At 42.4% G+C, this 12,116-nt stretch overlaps 1 protein-coding gene across 1 annotated transcript in view; it reads right to left on the bottom strand.

Moving 5' to 3' along the window:
• The window catches only part of NT5E (5'-nucleotidase ecto), a 34,580-nt gene that overhangs the window by 19,166 nt on the left and 3,298 nt on the right, over positions 1-12,116 (bottom strand). The window contains exon 2 of the mRNA XM_066622713.1: positions 4,298-4,520. Within this exon, the coding sequence (XP_066478810.1) occupies positions 4,298-4,520 (223 nt within the window). The remainder of the gene's footprint in view (positions 1-4,297; positions 4,521-12,116) is intronic.

Here is a 12,116-nt window from a genome sequence, read left to right as displayed (position 1 = left end):
CATTGTCTTTGTTTACATCTAGTGGCTATTCAGAAATCTAGGCAATCCTGTGCTTCAGCCAGCTCCCAAACTGACTAAAATCCCTTGAATAAAAAAGATTTAAGAATCTTCTTTCTGCTCAGATTATAGAACTAGATTACAATATTTTAAGAGATCTCCTTCCAGATCAATATGATTCTAACAATTCCACAGCTTATGCGTTAATAAAGAGAGGCAATGTTAACATTACAAGTCTATGAAAAGTGTTAGGTCATAAATCCAGAAAGGAAGGAGTCCACTAATCGCTAAACAAAGCTTTTTTTCTTGAATAAAGTACTCAAAGAAGACAATTAAATTTTTTTCTCAGAGGATTCTTCCACCAGTGTACATACATAGCCACTTCAGTACCTGTTTCCCAGATTTCACTTAAAACATCTAAGGATAACTAGCGTCTGTAATTTTGTATGCAATAATTCTCTTTTTACCTGAAGGAGGTACAGTTTTCTTGAAATTAGAAATATCTGGAGAGAAACCACACAAACATCAGGTCCACATATGCTATTTCATACAACTGGAAAAGAGGTAGTTACTCAATCTTATGAGTTTCTACATTCAGTCCAACAGGACTTATGCAACTGAACTTCCTAGTGGACTGTGCCATCAATGACTGCAACATTTATGGGAAATATTGACAATTTGTTATCCTGTGTTGGACTGCTTACATTTTATATAGCATTTTGTGTATGTCTTGAAAATGGAGAGGTGCCCAGGTCATTAAACCTGAAAAATACAGGACAAAAATTGTTTATTAAATTTCTTACATATTTCAGAAAATGTAACTAATGCTCCAGAGTCCCTCAAATTTAACTTCATTGTTTTTCACAATAATGCAATATTTAAGACTGTAGCTTAAGACCTGCAAGCTGCTAGCATTTGATGAACGAGATGCTCCAGGTTCTCAAGCACTGCTGAATATCTGCCAAGACTCAAGTGCACTGATGTTAATCTCCTAGAGAAGAACTAAGGAGTGCTCTCTGAAGAAACTACAATGACTTACAGCCAGGCACATCACTAACAAAACCCTGTGGCTCCTTCAGGACAAAACTAGTTAGCCTTGTTTTAGCTGCCAAGACTAAATGAATAATGACACAACCCTATTGTGCACTAGTGGAGTGACTGCTCCATCACCCCAGACTGTTGCAAACATGCAGAAAAGCATGTTGCAACAGCACAGAATTTAGTAGCATGGGAAGGCCTGTGCCACCCTACCGGTGCCATGTGTGCCAGAGCAGGTAAGCTCCCGTGCAGCAGAGGAGTGTGGGAAGGGTGGGGGTAAGTGGGGAGGGGTGTAATGGGGCAGGGGGACGTTGGAGCTAGGAGCTGGGCGATGATAGGGGGTGGGGTCAGTGGCAATGGTGGCACATGCCATATATCACCTTTCCCAGGCCAGATTCACTGACACAGATCCACTCGGACTTGCGCCAGTGATTTAGCAGAACAGAATGGAGAGGAGGAGGGTGGATCAGGCCTGAGATGGATGGAATCGGCAGTAGTGCATACATGCCTGCGCCTGATCTGCCTGTATGGGGCATCATGGACTTGTGCCAGCAATTGAGCTGACACAGTTCTGAGTTGCCCCATAGCAGTTGCTGGGGCTTACGCATATGTCCCCTTACCTTGAGGAGACCTCCAATAGCCAAAAACCCCTGTGAGATACAGCAGAAGCCGAGCTGGTGCTGCTGCATTGCTGCACAGGGATTTAGGCAGGATTGGGTTGAGTAGAGCTTGAAACTGAAAACAGCAAGATAGCAAACAAGAAATGTCTTTCAGCTCTTACTGTCTCAGCCTTTCTTTGTTCCAAGGCCCTGAGCAAAAGAGTGTTGGCTCTGTTTACTGCCAAACTGTCTGGTAGTTACCTTGTGTTCTTCTGATACCTCTTTCCTGTATTATTAAAGCAATTTAGATAGAAGCTTGGAGCAGAGACTAAACGTTTGCACATGTACACTGAACAGGGATGGAGCAAACATATGAAGAAACAAATGTGGTTGGCCCCCGCCATCCCAGCTGGCCCTGGGGTTGCACCATGTAATTGGGCAAATTTTTCGACTCTGCTCCTTTTAGTTCCTGATACATGCAGCTTTCTAAGCCTTATTTTGCTTAGTCATAGCTAGTGATACACCTTGAAGTGTATGCAAACACACACTTGGGTTGGGTTGGATTGGACAAGCTGGGTTGCTTGGACAAGTTGATCTAATTTCCTGTGCCTTCTTGGGAGGAAGGACAGACTACAAAAGCCCTTTGATCAGAAGGCAAATAAGGTTTCTTGTAATGTATTTCAAAACATGGGTGAACTGAGACATTCTAATAAGTATTTCTGATTCCAGTTATGAAACTGAGATGTCACCGTTATCTGATTAATTGATTATTATCTTGTTTATGTGTTAAATGGGAGAAACTTTGATTTCATTATGATAGTTATGTTATAAGACATATTAGGGCCCAATCCAGAGCCCTGCGTCCCGGCTCACCACCAGCACACACGATTGCAAATGTGTCTTTACCATGGGCCCAGCACCGGAGCAAGTCCTTGCTGGGCCAGCTCCAGTGCTGGGCCTGTATTCCGCTGCCTGGTGGTCGCCTGGACCTCTGAGAAGCAGAGAAGTAAGTGGGGGGGAGGCAGGGAGGGGGGAGAGGGCAGGGAGGAGGTGTGGTGGGGGAGGGAGCAGAAAGGGAGGGGGTGGGACTAGTGGACTCTCCAATTCTGCAGCAGTTCCAGAGATGCCGTAGAATTGAGTAGCTCCATTGCGGGGCTGCCTTCCTTACCCAGGGGAAGGGGACAAAAGACGAGCCACTGTGGACTGCCTGGTTGTCTCTTGGATGCTGCAGCAGCCATTTTGGTGTTGCGGCAGCCCTGCGCACCAGACAGCTGCCCATATGTGAAGTGCCAATGAGAGACGACAAAAGCACTTCGATCGGAGGGCAAATAAGGTTTCCTGTAATATATTTCAAAACATGGGTGAATTAAGATTCTAATGGATGTTACTGATTTCAGTTATGAAACTGGGATGTCAACATTATCAGTTTAATTATCTGGTTTATGTGTTACTCTGGAGAAACTTTGGTTTTCCATATGATGGTATCATGTTACTTACAGGGGATATTAATAGGGAATATTAATAAAATCAGGTCGCGACCCACCACTGGGTTCCAACTAACAGTTTGGGAACCACTGCTTTAGAAAGTTAATTAAGAATATTTTCACATTCCATAAAATCATCGCCAATCAAACCAACACCGGACCTACTGAAGCTGAGTTGAGAAATCAGAGATTAGTAAACGTGACAAGAAAGAAATTAACTACCAGACTGCAATCATGCAGAACCTTATACTTGAAAGGTATAAGGTACAAAGTATAAACCTTGTACTTGAAAGGTATAATGTTGACATTTTGAAGCTACTCTTTCCCATTTTTCAATCCAACCCTTTTTTCTGTAGTAGTAGTAGTAGTAGTAGTAGTAGTAGTAGTAGTAGTAGTAGTAGTAGTAGTAATAATAATAATAATAATAATAATAATAATAATAATAATAATAATACATGTATTTATATACCGCCTTTCTCGCTAGTCAGATTTCTCCTCAGAATAGGCGGTTTACATGGGCAGGCTGTTCTAAATCCCCGTAGGGATTTTTACAATGGAAGAAAGGTTCTATCTTTCAAGAACCACAACATTTCAGATGGATCTTTTTGATCTGGTATCGCATTCTGGCCTCTGATTTCCTCCCACGCAAGCCGACAAGCAGCTTCTTCATATCTCACATGGAGGGCAGCCAAGACGCTTCTTTGCTCACACCAAAGAGCAGGTGGAATAACTTGGCTCAGCTTGTCAGCTGCTTCAAGGTCTCACCATTCACAGTCCCGGTGGCCTCAAACTGGCAAACTGAAGATGTTATCTTCAGGCAAACGGAGGCTCTACCCTCTAGACCAGACCTCCTGTAATATATTTCAACTTTTATAACTATGACTTTCCTGAATCGTCTACCTTCCTTGATCCTCTTCTATCTACCTCTAATACCTAGGTAATCACTGCCCGGTCCTTCCACCTTTAATCCATGTCTCATTTATCTAACATTGATTCCAAGCATTGTGGACTGAAACTGTATCACGTTCATGTTCTGAAAAGCACCTAGCACATATAGCTGTGATACTAATATAGAGGCAACTGTAGCAGTTATGTCACCATCTTTCTACTAGAAAATGAATAAAATCTGGGGAGAACAGCATCTAAATTCAATATGTAAGTATTGAAAGGACAGCATACCTGGATTTGATAGAACAGGTGTCTCCTTTGTGGTATAGCCAACAATTCCCACTTTTTCTGAGCCAACTTGTAGAATTGTATAAGGATGGAAATACCCTGTGATGCTGCTTGCTATTCGCTTCTTTGCTTTAATGTTTGCACTCACAACAGGAAAACTAACATTTTGAAGCAGTGGTTTCACTAATCCATCCACACCATTATCAAATTCATGGTTCCCCAATGCCTAAACAACAAATGAACAAGAAAATTTTTTAAAACATTATTTCTAATAGCCAAGAACCACGATCAATTCTCACTCATGAAACAGCACAGCATGTTTTGTTATGCATAGTCTGAACTATTCTATACATGACTTTGTTTATTTATCTGTCACATTTTTATACTGCCCTTTCTCCAAGTTCAGGGTGGTACATATAGTTCTTTCCCTCCTTTTGCTCTTACTGGCCCAACGTCACCCAGGAAGCTTCATGGCATAGCTGGATTTAAACCTGGATCTTCTAGGTCTAACTCCAAAACCCTACACCATCCTGGCTCTGCATGAACAGCAAGTTATATCCAAATTTAACCTTTTACAAACTCTAACCATTGACAAGTACCAATATTTGAAGATGCATCAACCCAAGTCCTCTTGCACAGTACTTCAGTTTGATGGAATGCTTTTAAACTAGAGCCATGTCAGTATCTCTCCAATGCTCACATTGCAATTCAATGTCACTAATCAATACCAAATATGTTTTTTTTAAAAACTAACATTCAAAGCTAATGAATACCCGTAGGCTTAGGCTACAATTCTGTACATACCTGGGAGTAAGTTTCATTGAACTCAATGGGACTTATTTCTGAATAGACATGCACAGGATTGTGCTGTAAGCCACTCAGCATCTTCTTCAAATTGTTTGACGTTCTATTTCTCTAGTCCTTTTCCAAACCATTCAACCCATAAAGAATACCAATGCAGAGATATGGGACATATCTGAGGCAAGAGGTCCCTGACCCTCAGTACCGATTGTCAGTGAAAAATTAACAGCTCTTCAATTGTATGCCAATAAAGGTTCTCGGAATTCAGAAACAGCTCTTCAAGATCAAAGTCTTCTTCCCTTTTATCCTTCTGCTCTCTTGTTGATATATTTTTAGAGACCAATTCAAATGTGTAGAAAGACCATGTGGTACAATATTCTCAAATTCCTTAAGAAAATATCAGGTGCGCTACCAATGCTCTAGTTCATCAGCCAAAGCATGATAATTTATATTTTTCTCTGTGCTTTTCATCATCCCTAAATGACTATCAGGTGGATCACAGGGCAAACAATGCCACTTGACCACCTTGTTAACGTACTTTTTAGCCACTATAAAAAAAACGCAGAAACCGAAGTACTAAAGATCCTATTTTTTTCTGATCTATCCAGTGCTGAGAACGTTCAATAATTCTGTGCATTCTACAACAAAATTAGTGATAAGTCTAAAGCTGTTTCAAAAATCTTGGGCCACTGTGGCAATTTCATACATGAATGCAATTATCTATGGCTGGGTCCAAAGAGTTTTCACACACCAGGCTGCAATACATAACAAACTGAACTACAAAAATGCTTATGCAGTTGTTTATCTGTGTTTGTCACAAGCACACCTGTCCATCTGAATAAAGTAAATGTCCCCAATGTGCTGGTACTGCATGTAAAGCCCCCCCCCCCAAATGAATTTTGCATCCGCGGATTTGACTCATCATGGATGGTCATCCATGTTGAGCTTCTAAAAAATGCAGCAACTAAAGTACCAAAGATTCTATTTTTTCCATTTTATCCAACACTGAGCTGTGCATTCTACAACAAAGTTACAGCAGTAAAGTGTATGTTGAATTTAGTTCTGTATTCACTGTTCAGCATCCTCCACAACAAATGGCTGGCAACTTAGGAGAGTGATTCCATGCTTGCTTACCCCGTCAATATCCAGTGCAGCACAGATCATTTGGAGCTTCCACATTGCAACTGAGATGCAGGAACAAAAAAAACTTAAAAGGGATATAAAATACATGGACATATGAAGAACTGATTAGAAACCTGATATGCTATTATCTGTCCAAAGTTTCAAAGCTGAAGCTGAGTTACATGTTGTGTGTTCCCAATAAAAGTAGATAAAATCCAAATATTTTACAAGTTGCATCAATGCCAGTGGTTTCAACAATAAATTATCTACTCTAGCTTGTGCACATTCCAGGATTTTCTGTACGTTGTGAAGTACAGAAACGACTGATAGATGGTAAAAGACTGCTTTTAGCTTGCTCTCATAATTGGGAATAGAGTTATCTAATGCTTGTACACTACCTTCTGTTTACAGATTGGTATTCAAATAGAAACACAGATAATAGTGCTCAGGAATATTCAAGAATCCTTCCTATTACCTTTAGGTAGCTTCTAAATAAGCAGTTTCAGGTTAAAGTTACACACCACACCTCTTCAAGGCAAAAACATAAATTAAGGGAAATTAAGATTCAGTGTGAGTTTCACTGTTAGGGCAGAGAAGCTGGCAGCATGGTTTGATAACTGCTATGCTAAATACAGCAATTTGCACTGCATCTGCTAAAGCCGTAGTAGTTACTTAAAAGGCAGCAGAGACAGTGATCCTGCCTCACAAAAGAACAAACTGGAGTTACCAGTAAATCATGTTACAAAATTGAACTAATGTTCTTGGCTCCAGGACTGATTAAATGGCACTAAGTCTAGGAACCCTGAGCAAGCAAAGAAGACAGGGCATACCACCAACACACACAAGTACACGCCCATACTAACAGTACGCTGTGTGGTGCTTCCAGGAGTGCACTCAGGCCTGCAGAAAACAAACCATCATGGGTGTGGCTCAACACAGAAAGAGAGCATAACCTCCCCATAAGCCAGGCAGTCTCATTTCTCTTACAGAAGTGGAAGAAAGAATAGCTGTTTCTCACATGGACTCTTGTCCTCTCTTGGGTATCACATCCTTCCGATTGGCTAACTATAGGAACCAGTTGCCATATTAGGAGGAAAAAGTACAATTCTAAATAGCAGCTTCCCCAAGACGCAGTTGGTGTTGAAAGATAAGCCTGGCCCAGTAGGCTTTTGCCTTCTGTGAAATTTCCCTTCACTACCCCTCCCTCTCACCACAGAATTATGTTCCAATTTGCAGCTCCCTTTCCTCCAGCTCTAAGTGCCAGACGTGTCATTCTTTCAAACCTCTTTTATTCTCACTAAAACCCTGTGGTTAAGCTGTGAGAAGGGACTGGCCTATGTGATCCAACTACAGCTGAAGGGTCCAATATGAATTCTTTCTGAATAGACTAAAAAACACATAAATGCTCTTAAAGTATGTATAGATTTGTGCAGTGGTGCCCTACAGTTGCCACTCCTCCAAGACCGGCCTGTATATCTCCAGGAATCAGAATTAAACTCTAGGAGATTATTCTGTGGATGTTCTTATATTCACTTTGTAGGAAAGACCATCTATGAGAATTATGGTAGTATTATTATTAAGAATATTTATATACTGCTTTTCAGCAGGAGTAGTTCACAAAAGAGTTTACATAGTAAAATAAATCAATAAATTGTTAATTTATTGGTTAAATAAATGGCTAAATAAATCAATAAACGAACAAACTACGTAAATTGGTACAGAGCATAGAGAATATATATAAATAACAGCATTTATATAATATTTTTGTGCACTCAAAAGTACTTCACTCACTGGTAGAATTTCATTAACTTCAGGGTACCTAGTGGGCAGGCCAATCCTACCTAACTTTCCATGTGCTAATGCATCTGCACCAACACTGTGCAGTGCATCCTGTGGGGGAGTCCTGGAGGCCTCGTCAAGATCAGGGAACATTTGTTCCCTTCCCCTGGGATAAGCCCCTGCTGTCCCAATGTGTCTACTTGGACCTGTGCCAGCTCCTTGGCTGGCACAAGTCTGAGTGGACCCAGTTCGGAGGATTAAAGCTACAAAGGGGGATAGGATATTGGCAGGGCCACTGCCTCTGCCACCAATACCGCCCCTTCCTGCCCTCAGTCTGCTCCTTCTCTGTCCCAGTCACCTCCCTCCCCATTCCACCCACCACTGCTTTCCACTCACACCCAACGCTTACCAGCGCTGGTGGTGGTTGGCAGGCCACTGGGGACCTTGCCATCCACCACTAGCGGCAGTGACCAAGCTGCACTGTATGGCGTGTCACCCTTTGCATCAGCCATAAAACACGCTGCAGTGCTGGAACACAAGTTTCAGTGGTGCAGCAGCCCATTAGGATTGGGCTGTTAATTTACAAAACTGTAAATAAATATCAGATCTGTATTCATAATAAAAACAATCTAGTGTGATAATGCAAAAAGCAACTGCCAGTTGTCATTTGCTAGACTGGCAGATTAAAGTTTCTGAAAAAAATATATAACAAGGGTCAGTGAAGGGTTTTTGTTTGGCATACAGTGTTTATCCAAAAGTGTACACACAAATAAGAAAACTGTAAATGTAAAACTACAACAGTTTTAATGATACACACTGCGTACAGGTTGAGACTTAATATCAGTGGATTTTGATCCATGGATTTGACTCAACACAGATGGCCATCCATGTTGAGATGCTAAAAATTCGGAAGCTATTTCCAGATACTGACACCCCCCTCCCTCCATCGCAGAAGCTACCCCAGCAAACGAGCTGCCTGGCACCTTGCAGCACAGCCGCCATAGTTCCTGCTGGGGTTGGTTGGTCAGTCAGTCTCTCTCTCTCTCTCTCTCTCTCTCACACACACACACACACACACTCACACACATACACACAGCCATATGGGCTTTCTGCCATGACTCTGCTTTCAAAGACTTTCAGGGAAGCATCCCAAACAAAGGCTGTTGTGTCCGGAAAAGAAGAATCCAAACCAAGGAAAAACAGGTGTAAAATAGAGGAAAATTGGGATTTTTCACTACAGTTACTCACAGGACAGGGACTGAGCGTACATTGCAAAAACACTTGCTCAGTTCTGACTGCTGCCATACGTTTACTGCTTTTAATAAATTGCACTTTGTTTTTAATTTTATAATCTGCCTTGTAAATCAGAAAATTGAAAAGTAGTATGGTACATTAAGTATAACACTTATTAAAAGTGCTGATGAAACTTACTCCGTGTACCCCTTTCTCCACATATATAGTAAGCACTTCAAAAGTGAAAGCACCAAACATCTTTTGGACAGGGTGGTCCTCACATGCAGCAGCACTTGCGTAGGACACTACTGCACACAAGAATATCTGAATCAGGACTGGTACTTCCAGCATCTACAGTTAGAGTCACTTTGAAGCGTTAAACATGTACTGAATTAAGGTTCCCACTAAACAGCCAACATTCATTCATTAGTTCAGTTTGACTTAAGCTGAAGGGCATTCTTCATCCAAACAGGTGATAAGAAGTCAGGCCTTGCGTGTGAAGCAAAATTCAGTCAATAAAAGCCCTGTTGTTATCAATCCATGGACCAAGGTACAGAATTCCACAGATGTGCACACCAAAGTCCAGTACTACTGTTTTCAAAGCAAAGTGCTGGTGCTGCACAGATGGGAACCAAACTTTTGCCATTCTATAATGTTTAAAACAGCTCTGAGACTCAACAATGGATTTCAAAGAAGCACTATGCTAGTTTTAACACCACCTGGCAGCCCAGAATATTATTATTTAAATTGTTCTATCTTGCTTTTCAATAAAATATTATCAAGGTGCTTACAACATACATTTAAAACAACAGAACAATTAATGTTATATCGTGTAAATAGTGATTGTTACACCAGCAGTTGACTAACAACGGGCAGCCCAATCCTGAGCTGCTTGGGGTATGGGGCTGCCACAGCACCAAAATGGCTGCCATGACATCCAATGCACCCTGGGCAGCTGCCGCCATCCCCTTTTGTCCTCTTCCCACAAGTAAGGAAGTAGCCGCACAATGGGGCTACTTGATTTTGCGGCGGCTTCAAAGCCACCGCAGAATCGGAGAGTCCCATTGTTGCAGGTTGAGCAACGATAAAGATGGACACCAGGAGGTTTCAAGGAAACAAGCTTTATTTCCTTCAGCTGGCTGCTGGTCACAGAGGAATAATTTCCAAAGTCTGCGACCCCGATTTCTTCAGGGTCTGGATAGATATACTTTCAGGCTTTCATTGCAAAGCATTAGGCATACTTTGGATTGGTCAAATTAGATCTGCAGAGCCTTAGATACATCTTTGATTGGCAAACATCGTATCACGTGAGGGGCTTTCTATGTCTACAAGCAGGTTACAAAGGTCACTTTAGCATATCTTTACTTCTATAGAAAGTCCCCCATAGATAATCATCAGCTAAGCTGGCCTGCGTAACATCTTTTTCTTGACCACCTGCTCATAAAAACAAGCCAGATACAGTTTAGATAACCTTTTGTGGTTAAGCTAAGTCGGCAACATCTTGCCTTCTGTCTGCTGTCGACACAGGGCACCTACTTCAAATCTTGGGGTTCTTTTTCTATCTGTAATGGCTAATGGCATGCTGGAAAAAGTCTCCTTTATCTTCTCACCACCTGTCTGTTGTGGTTAGCTCGCTGTTTCCTGTTTTTTGGGGTGCTAGTTGCAACACGACTTGTTTTTTAACACAGACACGAAAGGGCATTCAGGGGGCATCTTTTAAAATGTCTTTTTGACCCAAGCAGCTAAGTATAGGGCCTAACTTTGGCCAAAGCACTCTGCTTATGCTCACAGCTAGGCCCAAATGGGGCTCTGAATGGGTTTAAACACTTTAAATTCTGGGGCTTCCCTCTCACACTGTATCAGACCATGTGGTCCAACACGGGGCTCAGGATCTGTGAGGCTGAGCTCCACTGATCCCGCTCTCCTCCCACCTCACTCCCGCCACATCTCCCCCACCCTCCCCCTCCTCCCCTGTCCTGGAACACCTCCTTCCTACCTCCCCCCACAACCCCCACTCACCTCTCTGCTGCCAGGAAGTCCAGATGACTGACGGGCGGCAGAACACGGGCCCAGTGCAGAGCTGGCCCAGCATGGGCTCATGCTGAGTTCGCTCCAGCACTGGGCCCGTGGTAAGGGCTTGCATGCCTTATGGCACGTTTGCAACAGTGCACCCAGCGGTGAGCTGGTGCGCACTGTTCAGTATCAGGTCCTCAATCAGCATTTCTAGTCTAATACGTAACACTTTGAAAGAAACTATAAGCCAGTCTATAGTCAATCTGCAGTTGCTTTGAAAGCAACTATAAGTCAACTATCACAAACCCTTGGGGGGGGGGGAAACCTGGTGCTAAAGGGTGAAACAAGATGGGGTAATTCGTCCTGCTTTTTTGTTGTTGTCGCTATCAAAAAGCACATTTGGCTGTGTGGTCATGAAATTACGTGGGACTGCAATGGGGATACAGGGGCTTTGGTATTTTCACCCCACCACAATTCCAATCCTGATTGCGCTCCCTCCAGCATGCTGTTTTCAAAGCAAAAACGGATGTTTCCAGGATGTTTCATGTAATAACTACTTTGACCCAAATTTAGAGCCTGGTGAACCGACCAATGGGAGGGGGGAATTCCACAGCTATAGTGCCATCACATAAATGGTCTTTTCCTTAGATGCCACCTACTTTACCTCAGAGGGTGGGGATACCCAGAGTTGGGTTGATAATGATTAACATATAGCCCAATCCTATGCTGCTGCTGCTGCTGCTGCTGTGTTGCCAAAATGTGCCTTCTGGTGACACAGCACACTTTATGGACATTGCAAAAATGTGATGTGCCATGTGAGCAACTGCAGCTCACTATTAAGTCGGCATGCAGACAGGCAGGTAGTGTGTGGGGG

Source organism: Tiliqua scincoides, chromosome 1 (assembly GCF_035046505.1).
Source record: "Tiliqua scincoides isolate rTilSci1 chromosome 1, rTilSci1.hap2, whole genome shotgun sequence".
In the NCBI taxonomy this organism is placed as follows: Eukaryota; Metazoa; Chordata; class Lepidosauria; order Squamata; family Scincidae; genus Tiliqua; species Tiliqua scincoides.
Note: the sequence above shows the minus strand (reverse complement) of the source record. Positions and strands in the feature narration are given on the sequence as shown.